The sequence below is a fragment of the Amphimedon queenslandica genome, unplaced genomic scaffold, assembly GCF_000090795.2.
Source record: "Amphimedon queenslandica unplaced genomic scaffold, v1.1 AMPQUscaffold_13520, whole genome shotgun sequence".
In the NCBI taxonomy this organism is placed as follows: Eukaryota; Metazoa; Porifera; class Demospongiae; order Haplosclerida; family Niphatidae; genus Amphimedon; species Amphimedon queenslandica.
In genome coordinates this window covers 477,261-497,111 of record NW_003546244.1, presented here as the reverse complement: position 1 = coordinate 497,111, position 19,851 = coordinate 477,261, and the positions used below count along the sequence as shown (strand labels likewise).

The 19,851-nt window shown below is 37.6% G+C and overlaps 5 protein-coding genes across 6 annotated transcripts; 2 read left to right on the top strand and 3 right to left on the bottom strand.

The window, feature by feature from the left end:
* Positions 1 to 1,420: 1,420 nt before the first annotated feature.
* Positions 1,421 to 3,445, bottom strand: LOC109581332 (85/88 kDa calcium-independent phospholipase A2-like). Its single transcript, XM_019995381.1, has one exon. The coding sequence runs from the start codon at positions 3,410 to 3,412 to the stop codon at positions 1,514 to 1,516; it is 1,899 nt and encodes a 632-aa protein (XP_019850940.1). The 5' UTR covers positions 3,413 to 3,445; the 3' UTR covers positions 1,421 to 1,513.
* A 33-nt stretch (positions 3,446 to 3,478) lies between these two features.
* Positions 3,479 to 6,180, top strand: LOC100637490 (T-complex protein 1 subunit beta-like). The gene is made up of 18 exons (XM_019995387.1): positions 3,479 to 3,515; positions 3,564 to 3,632; positions 3,685 to 3,750; positions 3,796 to 3,910; positions 3,959 to 4,035; positions 4,115 to 4,227; positions 4,274 to 4,400; positions 4,450 to 4,525; positions 4,612 to 4,712; positions 4,815 to 4,880; positions 4,929 to 4,990; positions 5,045 to 5,148; positions 5,194 to 5,285; positions 5,326 to 5,482; positions 5,527 to 5,630; positions 5,693 to 5,792; positions 5,838 to 5,979; positions 6,025 to 6,180. The coding sequence occupies exons 1-18, from the start codon at positions 3,513 to 3,515 to the stop codon at positions 6,050 to 6,052; spliced, it is 1,602 nt and encodes a 533-aa protein (XP_019850946.1). The 5' UTR covers positions 3,479 to 3,512; the 3' UTR covers positions 6,053 to 6,180.
* Positions 6,181 to 6,449: 269 nt separating this feature from the next.
* On the bottom strand, positions 6,450 to 11,936 carry LOC100636896 (pre-mRNA-processing factor 40 homolog B-like). Its single transcript, XM_011404534.2, has 27 exons — positions 11,906 to 11,936; positions 11,642 to 11,779; positions 11,259 to 11,519; positions 11,091 to 11,198; positions 10,800 to 10,940; positions 10,534 to 10,656; positions 10,341 to 10,461; positions 10,237 to 10,261; positions 10,111 to 10,179; positions 9,980 to 10,055; positions 9,846 to 9,910; positions 9,699 to 9,771; positions 9,482 to 9,637; positions 9,293 to 9,433; positions 9,164 to 9,218; positions 9,041 to 9,099; positions 8,168 to 8,357; positions 7,990 to 8,120; positions 7,859 to 7,936; positions 7,749 to 7,805; positions 7,619 to 7,699; positions 7,476 to 7,571; positions 7,252 to 7,404; positions 7,084 to 7,203; positions 6,992 to 7,018; positions 6,818 to 6,919; positions 6,450 to 6,709 (listed from the first exon to the last, which is right to left on the bottom strand). Exons 1-27 carry the CDS (start codon positions 11,906 to 11,908, stop codon positions 6,635 to 6,637), a joined length of 2,724 nt encoding a protein of 907 aa, XP_011402836.2. The 5' UTR covers positions 11,909 to 11,936; the 3' UTR covers positions 6,450 to 6,634.
* A 47-nt stretch (positions 11,937 to 11,983) lies between these two features.
* On the top strand, positions 11,984 to 17,313 carry LOC100636770 (uncharacterized). 2 transcript variants are annotated; one of them, XM_019995356.1, is made up of 23 exons: positions 11,984 to 12,113; positions 12,206 to 12,293; positions 12,389 to 12,497; positions 12,625 to 12,721; positions 13,067 to 13,131; positions 13,202 to 13,648; positions 13,704 to 13,736; positions 13,824 to 13,973; positions 14,036 to 14,162; positions 14,207 to 14,286; positions 14,342 to 14,398; positions 14,459 to 14,543; positions 14,649 to 14,713; positions 14,766 to 14,858; positions 14,909 to 15,021; positions 15,205 to 15,283; positions 15,861 to 15,960; positions 16,012 to 16,228; positions 16,418 to 16,580; positions 16,642 to 16,719; positions 16,771 to 16,863; positions 16,910 to 17,011; positions 17,060 to 17,313. In XM_019995356.1, the coding sequence occupies exons 1-23, from the start codon at positions 12,041 to 12,043 to the stop codon at positions 17,132 to 17,134; spliced, it is 2,589 nt and encodes an 862-aa protein (XP_019850915.1). In that variant the 5' UTR covers positions 11,984 to 12,040; the 3' UTR covers positions 17,135 to 17,313. The 2 variants fall into 2 exon arrangements, with proteins under 2 accessions (XP_019850915.1, XP_019850911.1); XM_019995352.1 differs by having other exon boundaries at positions 13,704 to 13,739.
* Positions 17,279 to 19,845, bottom strand: LOC109581323 (uncharacterized). The gene is made up of 2 exons (XM_019995362.1): positions 19,267 to 19,845; positions 17,279 to 18,992 (listed from the first exon to the last, which is right to left on the bottom strand). Exons 1-2 carry the CDS (start codon positions 19,699 to 19,701, stop codon positions 17,394 to 17,396), a joined length of 2,034 nt encoding a protein of 677 aa, XP_019850921.1. The 5' UTR covers positions 19,702 to 19,845; the 3' UTR covers positions 17,279 to 17,393.
* Positions 19,846 to 19,851: the final 6 nt, after the last annotated feature.

Below are 19,851 nucleotides of genomic sequence, written 5' to 3'. Positions count from 1 at the left end.
ACTGCCATAGCTTGTCATCAAGCAAAGCTTGCCAGGATGCTTGGTAGTAGTGACTATAGCATGAGGTGGCCCCTTCAGAGAAGACATCACTTTTCCTTTAAATATGCTCTGAAGGTTCCTTTCCATTGAATTCTTGCGTTTATCAATATGATTTAAAGCGATGACTTTTATCAAAATTTGATAAACTAGACATCGTCCGATCCTGAGTGAGTGGTTTGTGTAGAGGAGGGTAAGAGCAGCAATGGCACCAGAGCTAGTACCAGCTATGTAATCAAAATAATGATGAATAGGGTGGCATTTAGGCGAGAGTTTCTTCATGCGTTCCTCCAAAGCAATGAGAAATGTGACGCTATTGAACCCACGAATTCCACCACCATCTAGACTCATAAGGTAAGTACCAGTCTGAGTTCCCTCTGGAAGGTTTGGATTAGAAGCAAAATATTCTCTTGTTCCAGCTTGCAAATTAGCAGCTCTTTTAAGTAAATAGGAAATTTTTTCGTTATCTTCAGCTAAATCTATTGGAGTTTTTCCTGTTTCATTTTCTACATTTGGATCAGCTTTAAAAGCAAGTAGTAGCTTCACGATTATTTCATTCTTTTGCTCAACTGCTACATGGAGAGCAGTATCACCATTAGACAGCTTACATTGGTTTGGATTGATACCAAACAATAACAGCTGCCAGGCAAAGGACATAGATCTATAAGTTCCCTGTCTAACGGCTTCTATGAGGGCTGAAATTGAGATACCAGCTGAATATAAATTGTCAATCTTCAATAACTTGGCAGCAATGCTTTCAGCTTGCTCAGCAGAAGGAAATGGATTATTTTCGCTATGAAATGGGCCACAAAATGCCTCCTCCCAAAACTCATTTTCAACTTCCTTGGTAATACGCTTAACTCCTGGTATTATCACATATCCTTCATCACTTTCGTAATCATCACTGCCATCTGTCATTTCATGACCACCACTTGTCTCACTCTTTAGGAGGTTCAGATACCACACTTCGCTGATTTCTAGCATCATTTTTTCAATCAATCCCTCATCAGGCTCAGGCAGAAGGAAGACATTGAGGAGATCTACTGTTATCTCTATATCTATGTTTAGGAGCTCGGAGAGACCTGTATCCAAGTTATGGAAAGTCTCTTCTGTCTCTTTATCTCCTTCATACAAGAGGAACCAATTATCACCCCTGGCCTTCAAAATAATAACGTACTGGTGGTGTCTTACAAGGTTATCTATGCTTTCAAGTTTTATTACCCTCGCTTCACCATTCTGATACACCTTTGATTTGGTGCCATTCTCGAATAGCAGCTCTGGAGCAAGGTTATGGTAATGGTTGAGCCGGTCTACTTTGAATCCTGTGGAAGCCATGAATAAAGTGGTCGCTATGCAGTGCACTCCCAGAGGCGTAAACAAGTTATAAGTATAAATAGATAGAAGATTATAAAAAAACTATGTTGTGTGTGCAGTTGTTGTTGTTATATGTGCAGTTGTTGTTGTTGTTGCTGTTGTACTAATTAGGTCTTGTTTTTCTTGCAAGTATGCATTTAGCAATATTGTCAATAGTCTCTGGATTCTGAAGAATGTGCATCTCTGTGTGGTACATCATGTCAATAATGACATTGAGCTCCTTACAAGCAGGACCTATATTCCTGGAAAGAGGAGGAGACCAGCGGTGATACTCCCAGCCTTTAGTTTCACATAGGGACTTTGCAGATTCTTCATTTGACAACTCTTTAGCCCTGGCGTAATTACTTATAATCATGTATGCTTTACCCATTTTAATTGGCTTGAGGATTTGCTCAAAAGGAAAATTCCAACAGAAATATTCCAAGTTGTCCACGATATTTGGATCTTTAAAAGATCCCGTCCCAATAGACAATACACAACCAAACTCACAATTCTGCTCAATTTCACTAATCTCTCCCAAAGCAGCATTGGTCGGATCATTAGCCATTAATCCACCATCATAATATTTGCCATCCACAGGAGGAAAAATCAAGGGAGCAGCAGATGACATGTGAGCTGCCTTCCAAACATGATTTGATTCAACTTCACTGTTACTTCCATAGCTTGTCATCAAGCAAAGCATTCCATCAGGATGCTTGGTAGTAGTGACTATAGCATGTGGTGGGCCCTTCAAAGAAGACATCGCTTTTCCCTTAAATATGCTCTGAAGGTTCCTTTCCATTGAATTCTTGCGTTTATCATTATCAATATGATTTAAAGCAATGACTTCTTTCAAAATTTGATAGACTAGACATCGCCCGATTCTGAGTGAGTGGTTTGTATAGAGGAGGGTAAGGGCAGCAATGGCACCAAAACTAGTACCAGCTATGTAATCGAAATAATGATGAATAGGGTGGCATTTAGGTGATAGTTCCTTCATGCGATCCTCCAAAGCAATGAGAAATGTGATGCTATTGAACCCACAAATTCCACCACCATCCAGGCTCATAAGGTAAGTACCAGTCCGAGTTCTCTCTGGAAGGTTTGGATAAGAAGCAAAATGTTCTTTCATTTTATCTTGCCATTCAGCAACTTCTGTAAGATCTAAATGGGAAATTTTTTCTTTATCTGCAGCTAAATCTGTTGGAGTTTTCCCTGTTTTGTTTTTGATATTTAGATCAGCTTTAAAGGCAAGTAGTAGCTTCACCATTACTTCATTGTCTTTCCTAACTGCTATATGGAGAGCAGTATCACCATTAGACGGCTTACATTGGTTCGGATTGATACCAAACAATAACAGCTGCAAGGCAAAGGACATAGATCTATAAGTTCCCTGTTCAACAGCTTCTATGATTGATATACTAGCTGAATATGAATTATCAATCTTCAATAACTTGGCAGCAATGCCTTCAGCTTGCTCAGCAGAAGGAAATGGAACATTTTCACTATGAAACGGGCCACAAAATGCTTCCTCCCAAAACTTATTTTCAACTTGCTTAGTAATAACTACTGGTACAAAATCGTATTTATCATCACTTTCGTAATCTTCACTGCCATCTGTCATTTCATGACCATTCCTCAGGAAGTTTAGATACCACACTTTACTGATCTCTAGCATCATTCTTTCAACCAATCTCTCATCAGGCTCAGGCTGAAGGAAGACATTGAGGAGGTCCACTGTTATCTTTATATCTATGTTTAGGAGCTCGGAGAGGTCATCATCAAGACTATGGAGAGTCTCTTCTGTCACTTCATCTCCTTCATACAGGAGGAACCAATTATCACCATTGGCCTTCAAAATAATAACGTATGCTGCAGTTGCAGTCTCTGCAAGGCCATTGACGCTTGCGAGCTTTGTTTCTCTTGCTTCACCATACAAGTAGTCCGGCTTTAACTTAGTGCCATTCTCAAATAACAGCTCTAGAGTAAGGTTATGATAATAGTCGATGCTTTTAGCCTCCATTTTAGTGATTCAAAAAGTAAACCCGACCGACTATGCTCCACCTTTAGGGGCGAGGTCTCGATCCATGATCCATTCCAGTGATTCCACGTGCAGTTAAAAAATGGTAGACAGACTTACATTTTAGATTATAACTTTTGTATTTCTCTTTCAGACAGCACTTCAACCAATTCAGATCCTTAAGAGAGATGCAGAAGAAGAGAAAGGGGAGACAGCCAGATTAGTAAGCTATTTTTTCAAGAATTTATCCATTTTAATTGAATTAATTTTCCTAGTCATCCTTCGTTGGTGCTATTGCCATTGGTGAACTCATAAAGAGCACATTGGGTCCAAAAGGAATGGTAATAATAATTCCGATACATATTAACTACTTATACACAAAATAGGATAAAATTCTAGTCTCTTCTGGTCCTCATAACGAAGGCGTTCAAGTCACCAACGATGGTGCTACCATTTTAAAATCAATAGGAGTAGACAATCCAGCCGCTAAAGTACTTGTTGGTAAGACTCACTTAAATTGAATTTTAGATTTTCTGTAAATTAAAATAGATATCTCATTAGTGCAAGACGATGAAGTAGGAGATGGTACTACTAGTGTAACTGTATTGGCTTGTGAATTGCTAAAGGTAAACTCCCTTAACTGTTTATTCCTATGATTGCTATCTGCATGTACTTAAGCATAGTTTCACTTTTCTTCTGTACTAGGAAGCTGAAATACTCATTGCTTCAAAAATACATCCACAGACTATAATTAGTGGGTGGAGAAAAGCTGCAGATGAAGCTCGAAAAGCACTCACTGAAGCTGCGAGAGATAACAGGTGGGTGGACATGGAACTGGTGGACTCTTAACTTTGTTTTATGTAGCGCCGATGATGAAAAGTTTCGTGAAGATCTTATGAATATTGCTCGTACGACACTCAGTTCAAAGATACTGGTGCATCACAGGGACCATTTTGCCCGTTTAGCAGTTGACGCTGTCTTGCGATTAAAGGTAAGGAAATGAGTGTGGTATTTTATTCTTTAATGTGTACATTATCTAGGGCTCAGGTAATTTGGAGGCAATACAAATTATAAAGAAACTTGGATCAAGACTGGCTGACTCTTATCTTGAAGAAGGTCTCTCTCTACTCATAATTATGTTTAGACTAATGCATAGCAAAGTGGTCAAGAGTGTCATGTTTATCGTGTGTTAATGTCTTTAGGTTTTCTATTGGAGAAAAAGGTTGGAGTCAATCAGCCTAAGAGGATAGATAATGCCAGTATACTTATTGCTAACACTGCAATGGACACTGACAAGATTAAAGTAAGCAACCACAAGAAACTTTAAAATTTTCTTGTGGTCATTTTTTGCTTAACTTTTTACACAGTTTAAGAATACTGGATTATGCGTTTGTGTATTGATTAGGTTTTTGGATCCAAAGTAAGAGTGGACTCTACACAGAAGATTGCCGAACTTGAGGTAGCAGAAAAGGTGAGTCACCCTTAGACCAGTTTGTGTATTATGACATATTCTTCGTAGGAGAAAATGAAAGACAAAGTGAACATGATCCTGAAACACAAAATCAATGTATTCATTAACAGGTAGTTGTTGGCACTGGTGATTGTGTATCAATTACTTTTCGTTTCTCTCTTAAGGCAACTCATCTATAATTATCCAGAGCAGTTGTTTGCTGATGCTAATGTTATGGCTATTGAACATGCTGACTTTGAAGGAATAGAAAGACTTGCCCTTGTTTTAGGTAAGTCACATTGCAACAAATGAGCTCATCGCTTGTTGTGTGTAGGTGGTGAAATTGTATCAACATTTGGCGATCCTGAAAAGGTAAAGCTAGGAAAATGCAAACTTATTGAAGAAGTGATGATTGGAGAAGACAAGGTAAGGCAGGCAGTCTCTGATTTATGTAACTCCTTTCCAGTTAATTAGGTTCTCTGGTGTAGCTTTAGGTGAAGCCTGCACTATAGTCATTCGTGGTGCTACTCAGCAGATTCTTGATGAAGCCGAACGCTCCCTTCATGATGCTCTCTGTGTTCTCTCTCGTATGGTTAAAGAGACTAAAGTTGTCTATGGAGGAGGTAAGAGGGACAAGGTAAGGCATACAATTTATTTTTCGTTTTAGGTTGTTCAGAAATGTTAATGGCTAATGCGGTCCAGAGACTGGCTGCAACTACTCCTGGGAAAGAGTCCATGGCCATGGAATCATTTGCTAAAGCTTTACGTCAAGTGAGCTGTAACATCTTGCACTTTTGTATTTTACTGGCATTGATTTTGATGATCATATCCAGCTTCCAACAATAATTGCCGATAATGCTGGCTATGACAGCTCTGAGCTCATTTCACAACTAAAAGCTCTTCATGCTGAAGAAAAGACCAACAAGGGACTAGGTTAGCTTATCCTAGCAATTATAGTTGACTCAAATTTCTTCCTAGATATGGCAAAAGGTACCGTCGGAGATATGGATACTCTGGGCATCACGGAGTCCTTCCTTGTCAAGAGACAGGTTCTCCTCTCAGCTGCTGAGGCTGCAGAAATGATACTTAGAGTAGATGACATCATAAAAGCTGCACCAAGGTAATTATTAGGTGTTGTTTGTTGTTATTATTTATGTTATTGTAGAAAGCGTGTTCCTGATCATTGTTCTTAGAAGTGCATTAGAGGAACACGACTTAGATAATGATTAACTGTTTCAAATGAATTGTGATTATTATTATTATTATTATTATGATGATTAAGTTATAGTCAAGTCTTAAGAAACATAGGCAAACCTTTAAATTTTATTATCCCTAATATATATATGCTAAAGCATACAGCATATGCATGTATATACAACTATGTCTCAAGCTCTACATTTGTTTTCTGAATGAGGACTACATCTCTTCTCACTTGACAAAAATAGCATAATTTCCAATCATGACATTCTCATTTCTGGCTGGTTCATCAGTACAGATCCTCATTTCAATATTATCTCCATTGTCATCAATCCAATATCTCGACTGATCTGCTAGTCCTAGCTTATAAATGATTCACACAACTAGTTCTTATTTTTAAAAATTATTATAAAAAGGAAGTGTTCCATTTTAGTAGTTGGCTTGGAAGCACAAATCACATAACGTGGTCAATGAGCATATTAAGTGTCGTGGTGCTATGAGCCTATTGTTGATTTTAATAATGAGAAAATAAATGCATGCGTAATTATACAGAGGAAGAATGGACATTGTTTGTGCATCTAATCTTGGATTTCTCCTTCACTTGCTGATGAATATGCAGCTGGAAGAGGCTGAGATTTGGAAGAGGTGTCAACCTAACACAAAGACAAGTGCTCATTGCTCAAAAGACTTTTAGAGAATATTTCATAATAGCCTGCTCCACCTGTAACTCTTGCTCTACTATCACATGTACATGTAGTTACCTTTTGTTTCTTCTGATGATCATGGTCATCATGTTTACTTCTCTTAGCTTTCTTTGAGCTGCTAGGACCAGAGCTACGAATCTCACCCTCAGACTCTGAGGACTGAGAGAAAGAAGAGAAAAGAAAAGACAAAGAACATCCCATCAACCACTCATCTGAGTATAATACACTTACACTATGGTGACGTTTCTTTTTTGACTTCTGCTCAAAAGAAAGGAGAGGAAATCAGAGAAAACAGATAAGTACATTAACAATGTACATCGAACCTTTTTATGTTTTTTAGATTTCCTTGAATCTCTTTCCTCACCTTCGGACATTGAGTAACTAGGGGAGCGACGCCTGCTGTGGTAATGGCCTCTATCGTCATCATCAGAACCAGAGCTAACCTAGTGGAAGATAACTCAATCTCCCTCTCTCTCCCCATAAGCTCTTACTGATTTTGATCTCTTCCTTTTCTTTGTCTTCTTGTGAGAGCGATGGCTGGTCTTTTTCTCTTTTTCTTTGACACTTTTGCTTTTCTTCTCCTTGGGCTCTTTGGCAGCCATTGCTTCTTTCTCCTCATCTGTGTCATCACGCTCCCCTAGCTCCTGGAGAATAGAACAGAATAATTATAACAATCCATTTATTATTATTATCATTATTATTATTATTAATGAACCTTTACTGTCTTGAGGAATTCTTTAAAGACACTTAGTCTCGCAGATTCTTCCGGTATCTGTTCAAAGCCAGGCTGGCCCATAAACCTACTCCTTACCTACAACCGAGTGTACAGCCATCACTCTGTTCAACAAATGCACTTACATCTTCCCAATTGTCAGTAGATTCTATTGGAGGGTCAGCCTCCTTCAGCATTTGTTTGAAAGCACTTTCACGCTTCTTTTGCTAAAAACACACACACATGATGATGATAAAGGAATGAAGAGCAGGTCACCTTCTTTTCTTCTGCTTTTAATCTTTCTTTCTCTCTAGCCTCTGCTTTTTCTATATACTAGAAGTGCAAAAAGCAAATACAATAACATCATTGGGTAAAATATTACTTACGATATCAAAAGCTGTTGTCAAATTCCCTTTATCCACTCCATTAGACCTCTCATCGGAAAATATAACAGTCTTGAATTCCTAAATTACAACACAATAATAATAATAATGATAATAATAATAAATGGTTTTACCTCAATACTGGTACTTAGCTCAACGGAAAAGTTTCTATCCTTCAATATCTCTTTGATTATTTTCTTTTCTTCGTGGAAACGTAGTCGAAGGTCTTCAACGTAAAACTTGAATAAATCAAGAGGAGTGGAGCCTAAAAATTCAAATGGAGGTTTCCATGTGAAATGTGTTCATTATTACCTGGTTGTCCGATCATATCAGTGTAGCGCTGATCCTGAGAGAAGGCCGGATAGAGAGTCTTCCAATAAGAGGTGCTGGTCAGTCTCTCTGACTCGTGTAGCTCCTCCAGTAATAACTGAAATGCTTCACGTCTCTTCCTCTGTAGTCTCTTTTCACGGTCTTTCTCCTTCTTCTTATTTTCAGCTTCTTCCTGGATAAAGGATGCATGGGCATTAATTGGGCCAAAGACCATAAGGTATTTCGTCAAAAATTGCTCCGAGAGAATTCTCCATTTTTATAATTTTTTCTGATACATATACATGTTCTTATGTTGTGTAGCAAGTTTGAGCTGATTCCGACCAAAATTAGATTTTTTATGAATTTTTAAAGTTACTCAAAAATCGGGCCAAACACCCTGTACTATAGTACAGGGTCTTTGGCCAAATTTCGCCAAAATTGACTAGGAGAGAATTCTCCATTTTTATAATTTTTTCTGATACATATACATGTTTTTAGGTTGTGTAGCAAGTTTGAGCTGATTACGACCAAAATTAATTTTTTAATGAATTTTTAAAGTTACTCAAAAATCAAGCCAAACACCCTGTACTATAGTACAGGGTCTTTGGCCAAATTTCACCAAAAATGACTAGGAGAGAATTCTCCATTTTTATATTTTTTTTCTGATACATATACATGTTTTTATGTTGTGTAGCAAGTTTGAGCTGATTACGATCAAAATTAGATTTTTTATTAATTTTTAAAGCTACTAAAAATCAGGTCAAGCTTGAGGTGATGACAACCATGCAAGGATTGCAAGCACAAAAATTTTGAGCAGCCAAAATTTACAACTTTTGCACTTCATAACAAATGAAGCAAGGAACTACTTTTCCTTACCTTCTCAAGCTTTCGTATGTGATTCTCAAAAGTGTCCAATATATGCTCTTTGTCCATTACTATACAGTAAGAACAACAACAACAACAACAACAACAATAATAATAATAATAATGTTATTATACCCTGTAATTCATCATCACTGGTGTATATAGGATGGTCCTGTAGTGCCTTGTAAGCCTGTAAAGAAGAAATACAACTCAATTTATCTCCCCCTATCCTCAGTTATTCTCTTGATGCTATGTTCCTCCTACCTGTGCCCATGTTGTCTTGTAAGTCATAAAGTCCATGGCATCAAATATCTTTAGTAAAACTTGACAGTTCCTCTCTCTCTGCTGTCTCTCCCTCTCCTTCTCTCTCTCACCGAGGGCAAAGATGACATCCTCAAACACATTCTAATGCAGTAATAAAATATCATAACCTACATTTTTAAAAACCCTGACTTTTCGATCATCGTGTGTCATTGCTTTCCACAACGGGTGGTCCTCAAATATATCACTGACTCTCCTCCAACGAGTCTGAGAGTGAATCTCTTCGTGTTCCTCAAGGACCTTACGAAGCTCTTCACGATTCTTTTTAGCGACCTGTCTCTGCTCCTCCTAAAATAAATAAACGCAGTCACTTGTGTTGCTAAGGAAGTAAAGGCTCGTTGGGTCATACCTTCTCCTCTTTTGCCTTCTGGGTCTTGTACATGTTGAAAACTTGCTTCTTTTCATTCATCTTCTTGATGGCCCTGTAAATATTAAAGACAGACTTCAACACCCACCCACACAATTAATTAAATATTTCAAGTACAATAAAGTTTACTTGTAGCGTGGGTCTTCAATGATCTGCTTCATGGCTTGGTCCCAAGTGGAGGTAGAGGGGATATTCTTTAGAGAGAGAGAGAGAAGGAAAGAGAGAGTGCTTTATAAAGCATTCACTCATTATGTGAGTATAACCTTCTCTTTCAGGAGGTCCTTGAAAGCTTGTTTAGCTTCTTCGTGGTTTGCATAAACTGGTTGGGAGTCTTCTTGCCTGTAAAGAGAACGATCTTATACGGTTCACTATGAATGAGAGTAAATGGACTTACACTTTTTCTGCTTCTTCAGGTTTCTCTTCATCATCGCTACTGTCTGTCACACTCTCACCAGAGCTCTCTCTAATTTAAAATATATATATATTTTTACTTTGGTCTCTCTGCCACTCTCTCTCTTACTCTTCTTCAAGCTTGCTAGCTTCAGCTACATTGTATAAGATAAGAGTACAAGAATCACACGAGCAAATAATCATCAAGTACTGTATGTCTTATTTCTTCATTACCTCTCAATTGCTCCAATTCTTTAGGCAGTGTCCAAGTTGATTCTTTTGTCTCGGAATTGTAATAATAGATCTTTCCAGAATCGTTTTTATACTCTTTCCACAAACATTTTGATAAAAGAGACTAAAAATAGCATTAATAACAATAAATAATTATAATACATGTACATGTATCTAGCTACATTAATTACTTTACCTCTGCTTTGGTCTTTAGTTCATCTGGTTTCTGCCAGCTGGACTGCTTAGTTTCAGAATTATAATAATAAGTTCTCCCATCAGGCGCATTGTGCATTGACCAGGGACCAGATAACTTCTTCTCCTAATCAATGATCATACAATCAAATAATATTTCAATTTATTTATTTATAATTTATGCAGACAAAACTTCTACATAAATCTTATGTCAATTCTTCACACACAAAAAGTTTACTCATGCGTATCATAATGTATCATACAATGTACCTTCTTCTTCTTCTTCTTTTTCTTGACTTCAGGTGGTTTTATTGATGGTGGAGATGAAGACTTTGAGGATGCTAAGGTATCCCGGGGAACAGGGCTGACAGACTTAGACATCTGAGGCACTGGGACTTCCAAAACTGCTGGCTATAGAAACAAAGCAATAGTGTAATTATAACACTATTCAAACTGTACATGCATAGTAGAAATAAAACTAAAATTAATCAACTTTTTTGTACATGTGTATGGCTATTGTACATGTACATGTACCTGTAAGCATGCGTTAACTGGTTTTACCTGTTGTAGTACCGGCATGACAGGTTGCTGTTGCAAGTATTGCTGAGAGACTAAACTGGGCATACTTGTTGAGGCCATCATACCGGCAGGATCTTGCTGGAGCTGTATCTAAAAAGGAGAAAGGGTAGAGAAAATAGAAAAAATGAATTATTTTTCATCATCTCTAACTTGTTGCGGCATCATTCCAGTAGGAACCGAGGCTGGTCCAATATTATGAGGAGGCTGCATGCCAGGTGGCAACTGATGAGGAGGGATCTGACCCCCAAATCCCATCTGTGTGGGCGGGGGGATACCCGGTTGACTGGGTACTTGAGCAGGAGGGGGCATTCCTGGAGGAGGCATGCCAGGAGGTAGCCCGGGCATTTGACCGGGAAACGGCATCTGACCACCATGCATCTGACCGCCAGGCATCTGACCACCAGGAGGCGGCTAATAGTAAAAATAAAATAAAAAAATATAATCTATTAAGTTGTTTTAATTCCATCTCCCTTTCCCCAAATTATATTCGTATTAAAAACTAATGCCCGCCCACACACACTAATTAATCATACCATAAATTGTGTGGGAGGGGGAGGTGGCAAGAGTCCTGTATTAAATGGCGGCCTGTTTCCTGGAGGGTGGCCAGGAGGAAACCCACCACCTCCAAACATACCAGGAGGAGGATGGCCAGGGGGAGGAGGGTAATTGGCCTGTGGTTATAAAACAAAATCAAACAAATAAATAATATCACACTATTTAAAAGGTAAATATGGTCTTTCAAAATTAAATAAAAGCTCAAAAAGTATCTCTTTGGCTCTAAAAAGCGCCAAACTTACCATTTTGATTCCACGTGTCACACCTAGTAATGGGTGGGGTCACCGCTCCTACAATTAAAATTGGGGGTGTGTCAGAGTGTAGGCGTGGCCACAGTGACTCCAAAATTTAAGAATCTTGTCATCTTCTCTGCTTTCATGGAGTTACAATTTTTGAGGGACAGTTTTCCTGATGACCCTCTGTTGGAAAATTCCGGGAGTCTTGTAAATGGTTAGCTTTGTGTCCCTGCTTTATAGGAGCAGAGATACTGATAGGAGCCTGTATAGCCCACTAAGCTGTCTCACACTCTCTCTCTTTTTTAGAGTTTTTCTGTGCAAGAAAAGTGTCCAATCATTCATACGAGGGGAGACTATTCCTCACACAGAAAGCTTTCTTTTTTGTCTCTACCTTGTAAGAATCTTGCTACTGTATACATGTACATGTAATTCACATCTATGTATATGTACATGTTATGTTGATGTCATTCTTGTATTTATTTTGTGCAGCTCAACTGGTAAATCATACAATATTTCATTTTCAATTGAAGAAGTGGGCGAGATTATTTCATTTATAAGAGTAATACCATCGATTGAGTTTGTATTGAGGAAAAGAAAAGTAAGTGACATCTTCGCGTCAGTAATCTCAATGTTGTTGCACCTTTGCTCTCTATTTTGTATATTTCTCTTTCAATTTTATTGTTTTTATAATGAGCCAAAAATAAGCAATAAATTACCATTTTTAGGAAGAATTCACTAATTTTCATGATCTTAATAAAACCCTAAATGTTCTTGAGAAGGCACTGCCGAGTGAGCAAGTTACATTTACCAGCAGAAAACAAGGTGCCATAATAATGCATAATAAATGTATAATAATTATATTTATATTAAATACATGTACATGTACTATTATTATTATTATTATTATTATTATCATCATTATTATTATTATTATCACTATTATTATTATTATTATTATTTTCATTATTATTATTATTATCACTATTATTATTATTATTGTTTTGTTATACCAGTTTACATGTATATCTGTTAGTTGTTTTATGTGACTTAATCACTTCACAAGAAGGAAATTAGAATCATTTATTATTACAATGTAACATGTACAATTACCAGGGATTGTCTCCTTTTACATGCGTGTTTATCATTTTAAATACTTTTTTATTGTAGCATTGAGTCGTCTCGTTAGCGTTCCTACTAAAGAACTGTTAGCCGATGGAAATGAAATTAAAAAGGTCTGACCATTTTAAAAATTATAATTAAATTAACTTGCACTCTCCCTCTCTCTCTCTCTCTCTCTCTTAGCTATGTCCCTATTATTCTCAAAGTGGTTTTTGTCCACGTCTTCCATTCTGCAAGTTTCAGCATGACAGGCTACAACAATCGTTAGAGGATGCATCTACTCCTACTAAAGATTTTAATAAACTCTCAACTGAAGGACAGCCTCCGTTTGCACGCAGCATCTCAACTCCAGGAACCACGTTCTCCGACAAAAAAACTTCACCCAAAACCCAAGGAAGTGGTTCCAGCGATGACGTCAGTATTGTTACATCGCATGACTCTAGACATGAGAATGAGCCGAGGGTTGGAGTAAATGATGAATCACCTGATGATATCAGTGGGCAGGAGGAGGTGGAGGTGGAGGAGGAGGAGGGAGGTATAGAAGATGTTGTGGTCAAGAGGAAGAAAGGAGTACCTAACATTTATAGCTCTGTCTCTCCAGAGGAACTAGAATGTGAACAGAATTCTGAGGTATGCAAGCAGTAAATTAATGCATGTACATGTACACTGAATTATGCTACCATAGGATCATCCTACACAATATGGATCAGGATTGGAAGATGTAAGCTGGGAATTATGTTTAAAATGCATGCCCTTTATGTAAACACATGTACACTGTTCCTTTCTTTTCCCATTATTTCTACAGAGTGATGAAGAACAAGTTGAGATCCCATCTAAGATACTAGTATATCCTGCTAGCATGATTAGTCGCTCTGATATTGACTCTGGTGACAAAATGATACTCTCTCCTGACATCCTAATGGCCTGTGAACAAAAAGAATTGTCCTACCCAATGGTGTGTCTTGTATGAACAATGAACATGTACTGTACAAGTGATGTGTGCTTTCTTTATTACAGGCATTCTGCTTGGAGAATAAAGCTCAGAATAAGATGGTCCATGCTGGAGTCCTTGAGTTCAGTAACCCTACCCCAAACACAGCATTCCTTCCTCAGTGGATGTTTGATCACTTATCTGTTGGAGAAGGTACAGTACAGTCACATGATAGTCACATGACATTCGCTGTACAGATCATGAGGTTGACTTTGGTTATGTTGATCTTCCCAAAGGAACGTTTGTACAACTACAGCCGGTCTCTTCTGCATGGCTTGTATGTGTTGCATTTATTTGTTTTATGATGCATGTACTACAATCCTCATTGATAGGCAGTGCCTTATGATAAAAGGGTAGCGATACTCGAGTTTCAACTTAGGAATTTTCAGGTACAGCATGTTGTAGCCCGTTTGTGGTAAAGAATTACCAAATACTTATAATTTGTATAGACCCTAACTGAAGGAACTAAAGTTACCATAACTTATGAGCTGAATAAACACACTTTCAAGATATTAAGATGCAAACCGGCCAAAGGTTAAATAATTAGTAATGTAGTTATCATACAATCAATGAAGCATACTACAGTACTCACTTGATAGAGTAAACTATATTAAATTTTTTCCCATCATTACACTCTAGGTATATCAATAGTTGATGCTGATGTTAAAACAGACTTCGTAGAGCCTGCTGATTACAACAGATTTGTATGTTTAGTAATACTCTTAATATATATTCCATTTCCCTCTATTTCAATAGCATTCAGTAGAGGAAGGACAGGCTGAGAACATCATGTTGGATGAGCCAGTTCATTGCACTCTCATTGCTGGACAGTACAGGCACTTTGTACTGGTACATGTAACATGTATGTGTACGTTTATATCTCTTCTTTTTCTTTCTAGCTCTCTCTCCCTCCTAAATTGCAGCCATCTTGTTTGACAGTTGAAGTGAAGAAAGATACTGGGGATCCTGACCTCTTCTTGTGTCAAAACTGCTCAGTTCCATCACAATCTCGGTAGCTACATATGTACATGTAGTCATGTACTGCAATATTAAATTAAATTTGGCTCATATTATTGTACATGTACATGTGTTTATCAAGTTTTTAACCAATTTTGAGCTCTATTTTTGATTTTGCAATGTACATATATAAGCATTCAAAAACATGGCAACTATCACATGATTTTTTTACCTTTAGGTACATGTGGTGCTCTCAAGATGCTGGTGATTCTGTTATCACACTGAATGAAGACGATAAAGAATACAAAAGAGATAAAGTGAGCATTATAATTCTTGCATGCACTGATTAATTTTTTGGTTAATGGGTGGGGTTTCCAACAAAGCATGCTCAGTGAGCTAAACAGCATGCTTTATAAGTTGGCAACTTTAAAAATTCATTAAAAATCCAATTTTGATACATGTGTAGGAATCAGCTCAGACTTTCTACACAACATAAAAACATGTATTATGTATCAGAAAAGATTATGAAAATTAGGAATTCTCTAGTTTTCATTTCTGGCAAAATTTGGCAAAAATCCCTGTACTGTAGTACAGGGACTTTTATTTGATTTTGGAGCAATTTTAAAAATTCATTAAAAATTCAATTTTGATCAGAATCAGCTGAAACTTTCTGCACAACATAAAAACATGTACATGTATCAGAAAGCATTATAACAATGGAGAATTTTCTACTTTTTATTTTTAGCAAAATTTGGCCAAAGTCACTGTACTATAGTACAGGGTCTATTTATCTAAGACAAGAAACTGAGCATTATACAAAAATCCTGTGGGAAGCCCTGTTAATGGGACACATTTTTAAGGGTCATACTAATCCAATGTGTTATTTGATTGCAGCCAATTTTTGCTGGTGTTGTAAGCCTTTTTGAAGACACTTCATTTACAATTTGTTTCCATTCAAACGAAACCACTGACGGGCATTCGATTCAAGCAGCTGGTAAGCCAAGCCCACAATAATAAAAATAATAATAACAATCACTATAAACAGCAAGTCCAGTAGGTCATGTACTAAGATCAGCCGCTGGTAACAGCTCACTGGGAGAAGGAGAGGGAGAGAGAGGAGAGGACAGTAAAGAGGATGAGCCAGTTTCTATTCCTCCTGGATACGAACAGTGCTCATATTGTGACAGTGTCATGCCTCAGCTAAGATTACTGATGCATGAGAGACACTGTGCACAAAGCACTTTTAAATGCCCAATATGCAAGTAAGTGCAGCGTGTACATGTACACTTGTACTATTAGTATGATGGAATTATGATGTTTATAACTATGAATTAGACATGAGGTAAAAGCATTAGTATTACTAGATTATTATTATTGTTATTATTATAGTACTAATAATTACTATTACTTGGCATTTAAATTCTGTTACTGTTGCTCTTATTATTTTCTAGGCAGTGTTTTCCTAAATCAGCAGAGAAGAAGCATCACTCCATAGCTCATGAGCCCCTCACGTGTGAATGTGGTCAAGAGCTAACGCAGTTAGCTCTGCATCATCATCAGTTGACGCAGTGCATTAAGAGAAGTGTCAAATGTCAATTTAAATGGTGCCAACTGGTAAGGACAGTATATTGCACTTAATTCTCTTCATGTACATGTACATGTATCTTTCTCTTAGTCGTATCCATTAGATCAAATGGATGCTCATGAGAATCAGTGTGGTCGCAAACAAGTTACCTGTCCGGAATGCTATGAGGTTAGTACAGCTAAAAAGCACTTTAAATTAGCTATTGTACTTATTCATTAGGAAGTGACCCAGTTAGAGTTTGAAATGCATCTGGAAGCTTTTCATACTGTTGATGTGTCTAAGATAGACTGGACCAAACCTATTACATCACAGGTACATGTACATGTATTTGCATGTATCACTTACATTTGTTTTGTAGCAATTGACGTACCTTGTGTCTGAAATTCCGACTCAAAATGGCGACTTCAAGTGTCACTGCGGAGATAGTTTTGCATTTGAGGATGATCTTCAAGTTCATCAGGTGTCAATGTCTTTGTTTTGTTTTTCATTTTATTCTTCATTTATTTAGCTTACTGTCTGTTCCCCTGAACAAAGTATCCAGAGCACAGGTGATGACGATGATAACGAGGATATTGTTGGCTAGTTGTTTGTGTGTGTGTGTGTATGTATACTGTATTGTCTCTCTGTAGTAACATCATAACTCTCTCGTGATTCATACTACTACAATAATACTCAATAATTGGTGTCGTGTTTTTTATGCATTGTAATAATTATTATTGTAATCATAGACTGTAAAAATTCATTACAAATAATTCATGGAAATGACATTGATTATTTTATGCAGTGAGCTCATACACACAGTACAGTATGGTCATTAATAAAGGTCTACAATATTACTATCTTTAATCGCTGTCATTGGGAGCAAAGCTAGCTACAGAGTAATCATTGCCAGCAGGCTCAGGAGCAGTGGCCACTGAATAATCCTCATTTGATGCTTCAGCTAGCGTATACTCTCCCTCAGTGATGCTCACACTATCGAGACTCAAGGATTCATATATTTTCTGGTCTCCTTCTTCAGTGGCAGGATCTCCACCTGAGACTGCAGCTAACTGTCCACTCACTGGAGGAGGTGGTGGCGGCCTCTTTCTTGCTGGAGATTTACTCGAACTCTTTCTCGACTTTCTCTCAGTTTTACGAGATGTCTCGTTTTTGGTCTTCTTAGGATCTTCTTTACTTTCCTCGTCGTCAAATGGTTTCCATATCTTAGCAAGACGAGATACAAGGACGGACGTTGCTATGACAAATATTAGGAGCTTGATTGGGTCGTTACGAATATCAGTGACAATGAGGAGGTAGTCAGATGCATAGTAGAGAGCTATCAGTAATGGTATCCAGAAGATAGCAAAGAACACTGTGAAGAAGACATTGGATCCGTTTTCTTCTGTAAAAACGTACTCATTCAAGAAATTCCTTGATGATGGGCCAGGCTCTTCATACCATACCTTCCAGGCGTATTTCATTTTTAAGAAAAGGAACTGGATCAGTTCTTTGCATTTTGGTGTCTCAGTTTCTGCTTGACTCTGTCCCGTCCCATTATTCGCTTCTTCTTCCTCAAACGAAAGCACTGACTGCTTATTGGTTGACTTTTCTTTTTTCTCGATTAAATCTTTCTCAAGATTGGCGATAAACTTCTCAAATTTCTCTACGTAAATAGAAAGATACTGAAGGAACAATTTGATAGGGAAATATAGAGGAATGAGAAAAAGAGCTTTCGATACGATACGATCGGGAAATGCCCCAAATGTAAGAAGGAACCAAAAACCATGAAAAAGAACAAAGACACTCAAAGTTGTGAGAAGGGTAATTGAAATGGCTTCTTGGAATGAGAATTTGCAGGACTTTTTCAGACACTTGACGACAGTCATCAACATTGATATTAAAAGACTGGCAATAAAGAACACGGGGATCATGACTGGCAATGGAAAGAACAGATACCAATTGTAAGCACTTGATCTGTTTGCTTTGACATATCCCACAATATCCCATACAAGGATAACAAGCAGTACAACGAAATAACTTAAATTATTTTGTACAGTAGCAACTCTTGTCAAGTAAGCACTCTTAGCCTTGACTTCAGATTTCATCTCTTTTAACGATTCTTCATTTTTCTCCATTTCCTTCTCAATCCCTTTCTCATCATTTTTTGACTTGTTTTCTTTTAATCTATCTCTCAGGGTTTGTCCAAATGAGGCAATGACTGCTACTGAGTCAACGAATTTATCTACTGTTCTGTTAATTCTTTTGGCTATCTTCTTTGAGCATAGTCTACACGTCAGGAACATCATAATACTGATGATCATGAGTATTAGCCATGAGGCTATAGACAAGCGCAAGCGACGAATGTTCTCGTGTGAATTGTACACAAAATCTCGAGCCTCTGGATCATAAAATACCGCATATCCTTGATCATCCTCAGTATCACTGTTAGCATAAGATCGTAACTAGAAAAAAGATTATGATTATTTTTATGAAATAAAGAATACATTGTCAATGACCCATAACTAAATAAACATTGCTCAGCTCAATATGGGAAAGACATAACATTTTATTGTATTTTCATCTGCTCTAGATATACACTACATCTCAAGGTGTCAACAAAATCTCGTTTACTATTACCAGGGATATAATAGACTACGTATATCCCTGCTATCACCAACATCTGGTTTATGTTGTGAACAACAACATCTTGTTGACACTTTAGAGCCATTAGCTTACCCATGTTGTCAAAGTGTCCAGGAGCTGACGAGCTGTTTGAGTGTCATTGGAGCAGAATGGTAACCCAATCACAAGACTCAAATCATCAGAGATTAGCTCAAAGAGATTAAGGGTCAATGCATTGAGTAGGTCTGGTTCTACTATGAGGAGGAAAGAGTTTGTCGCCCATTGATAAGTGTAGGTGTCAGACATAGAGCTACAGCCCGTCTTATTCTCACTGATACAGTACGTGACCCTCACAGAATGAATTGTAGCTTCATTGGGTGGATAGAAGGTGTCAAGAAGCTTCCTAATGTTGGTCGTGTCGTTGTCACGAAGAGCATTTTTCAAATCATCATAGCTACTGATACAAGAAGGAGCCAAACACTGTCCTGAAGACTGGGGTATTATTAGTGCCTTTAGCATCAAAATTGATAGAGCAAGTGAGAGGAACATGATGATGACCAGGAGAAGGAAGAACTTTAATCAAGTTATTTTAATTTATAGCTAAAATAGAATGGTCAATAAAAATTAAATAGACATAATCAAATTAATGGATGGTCAGACCACACTCCCACATTTTGACAGACTACACATTATGTATCA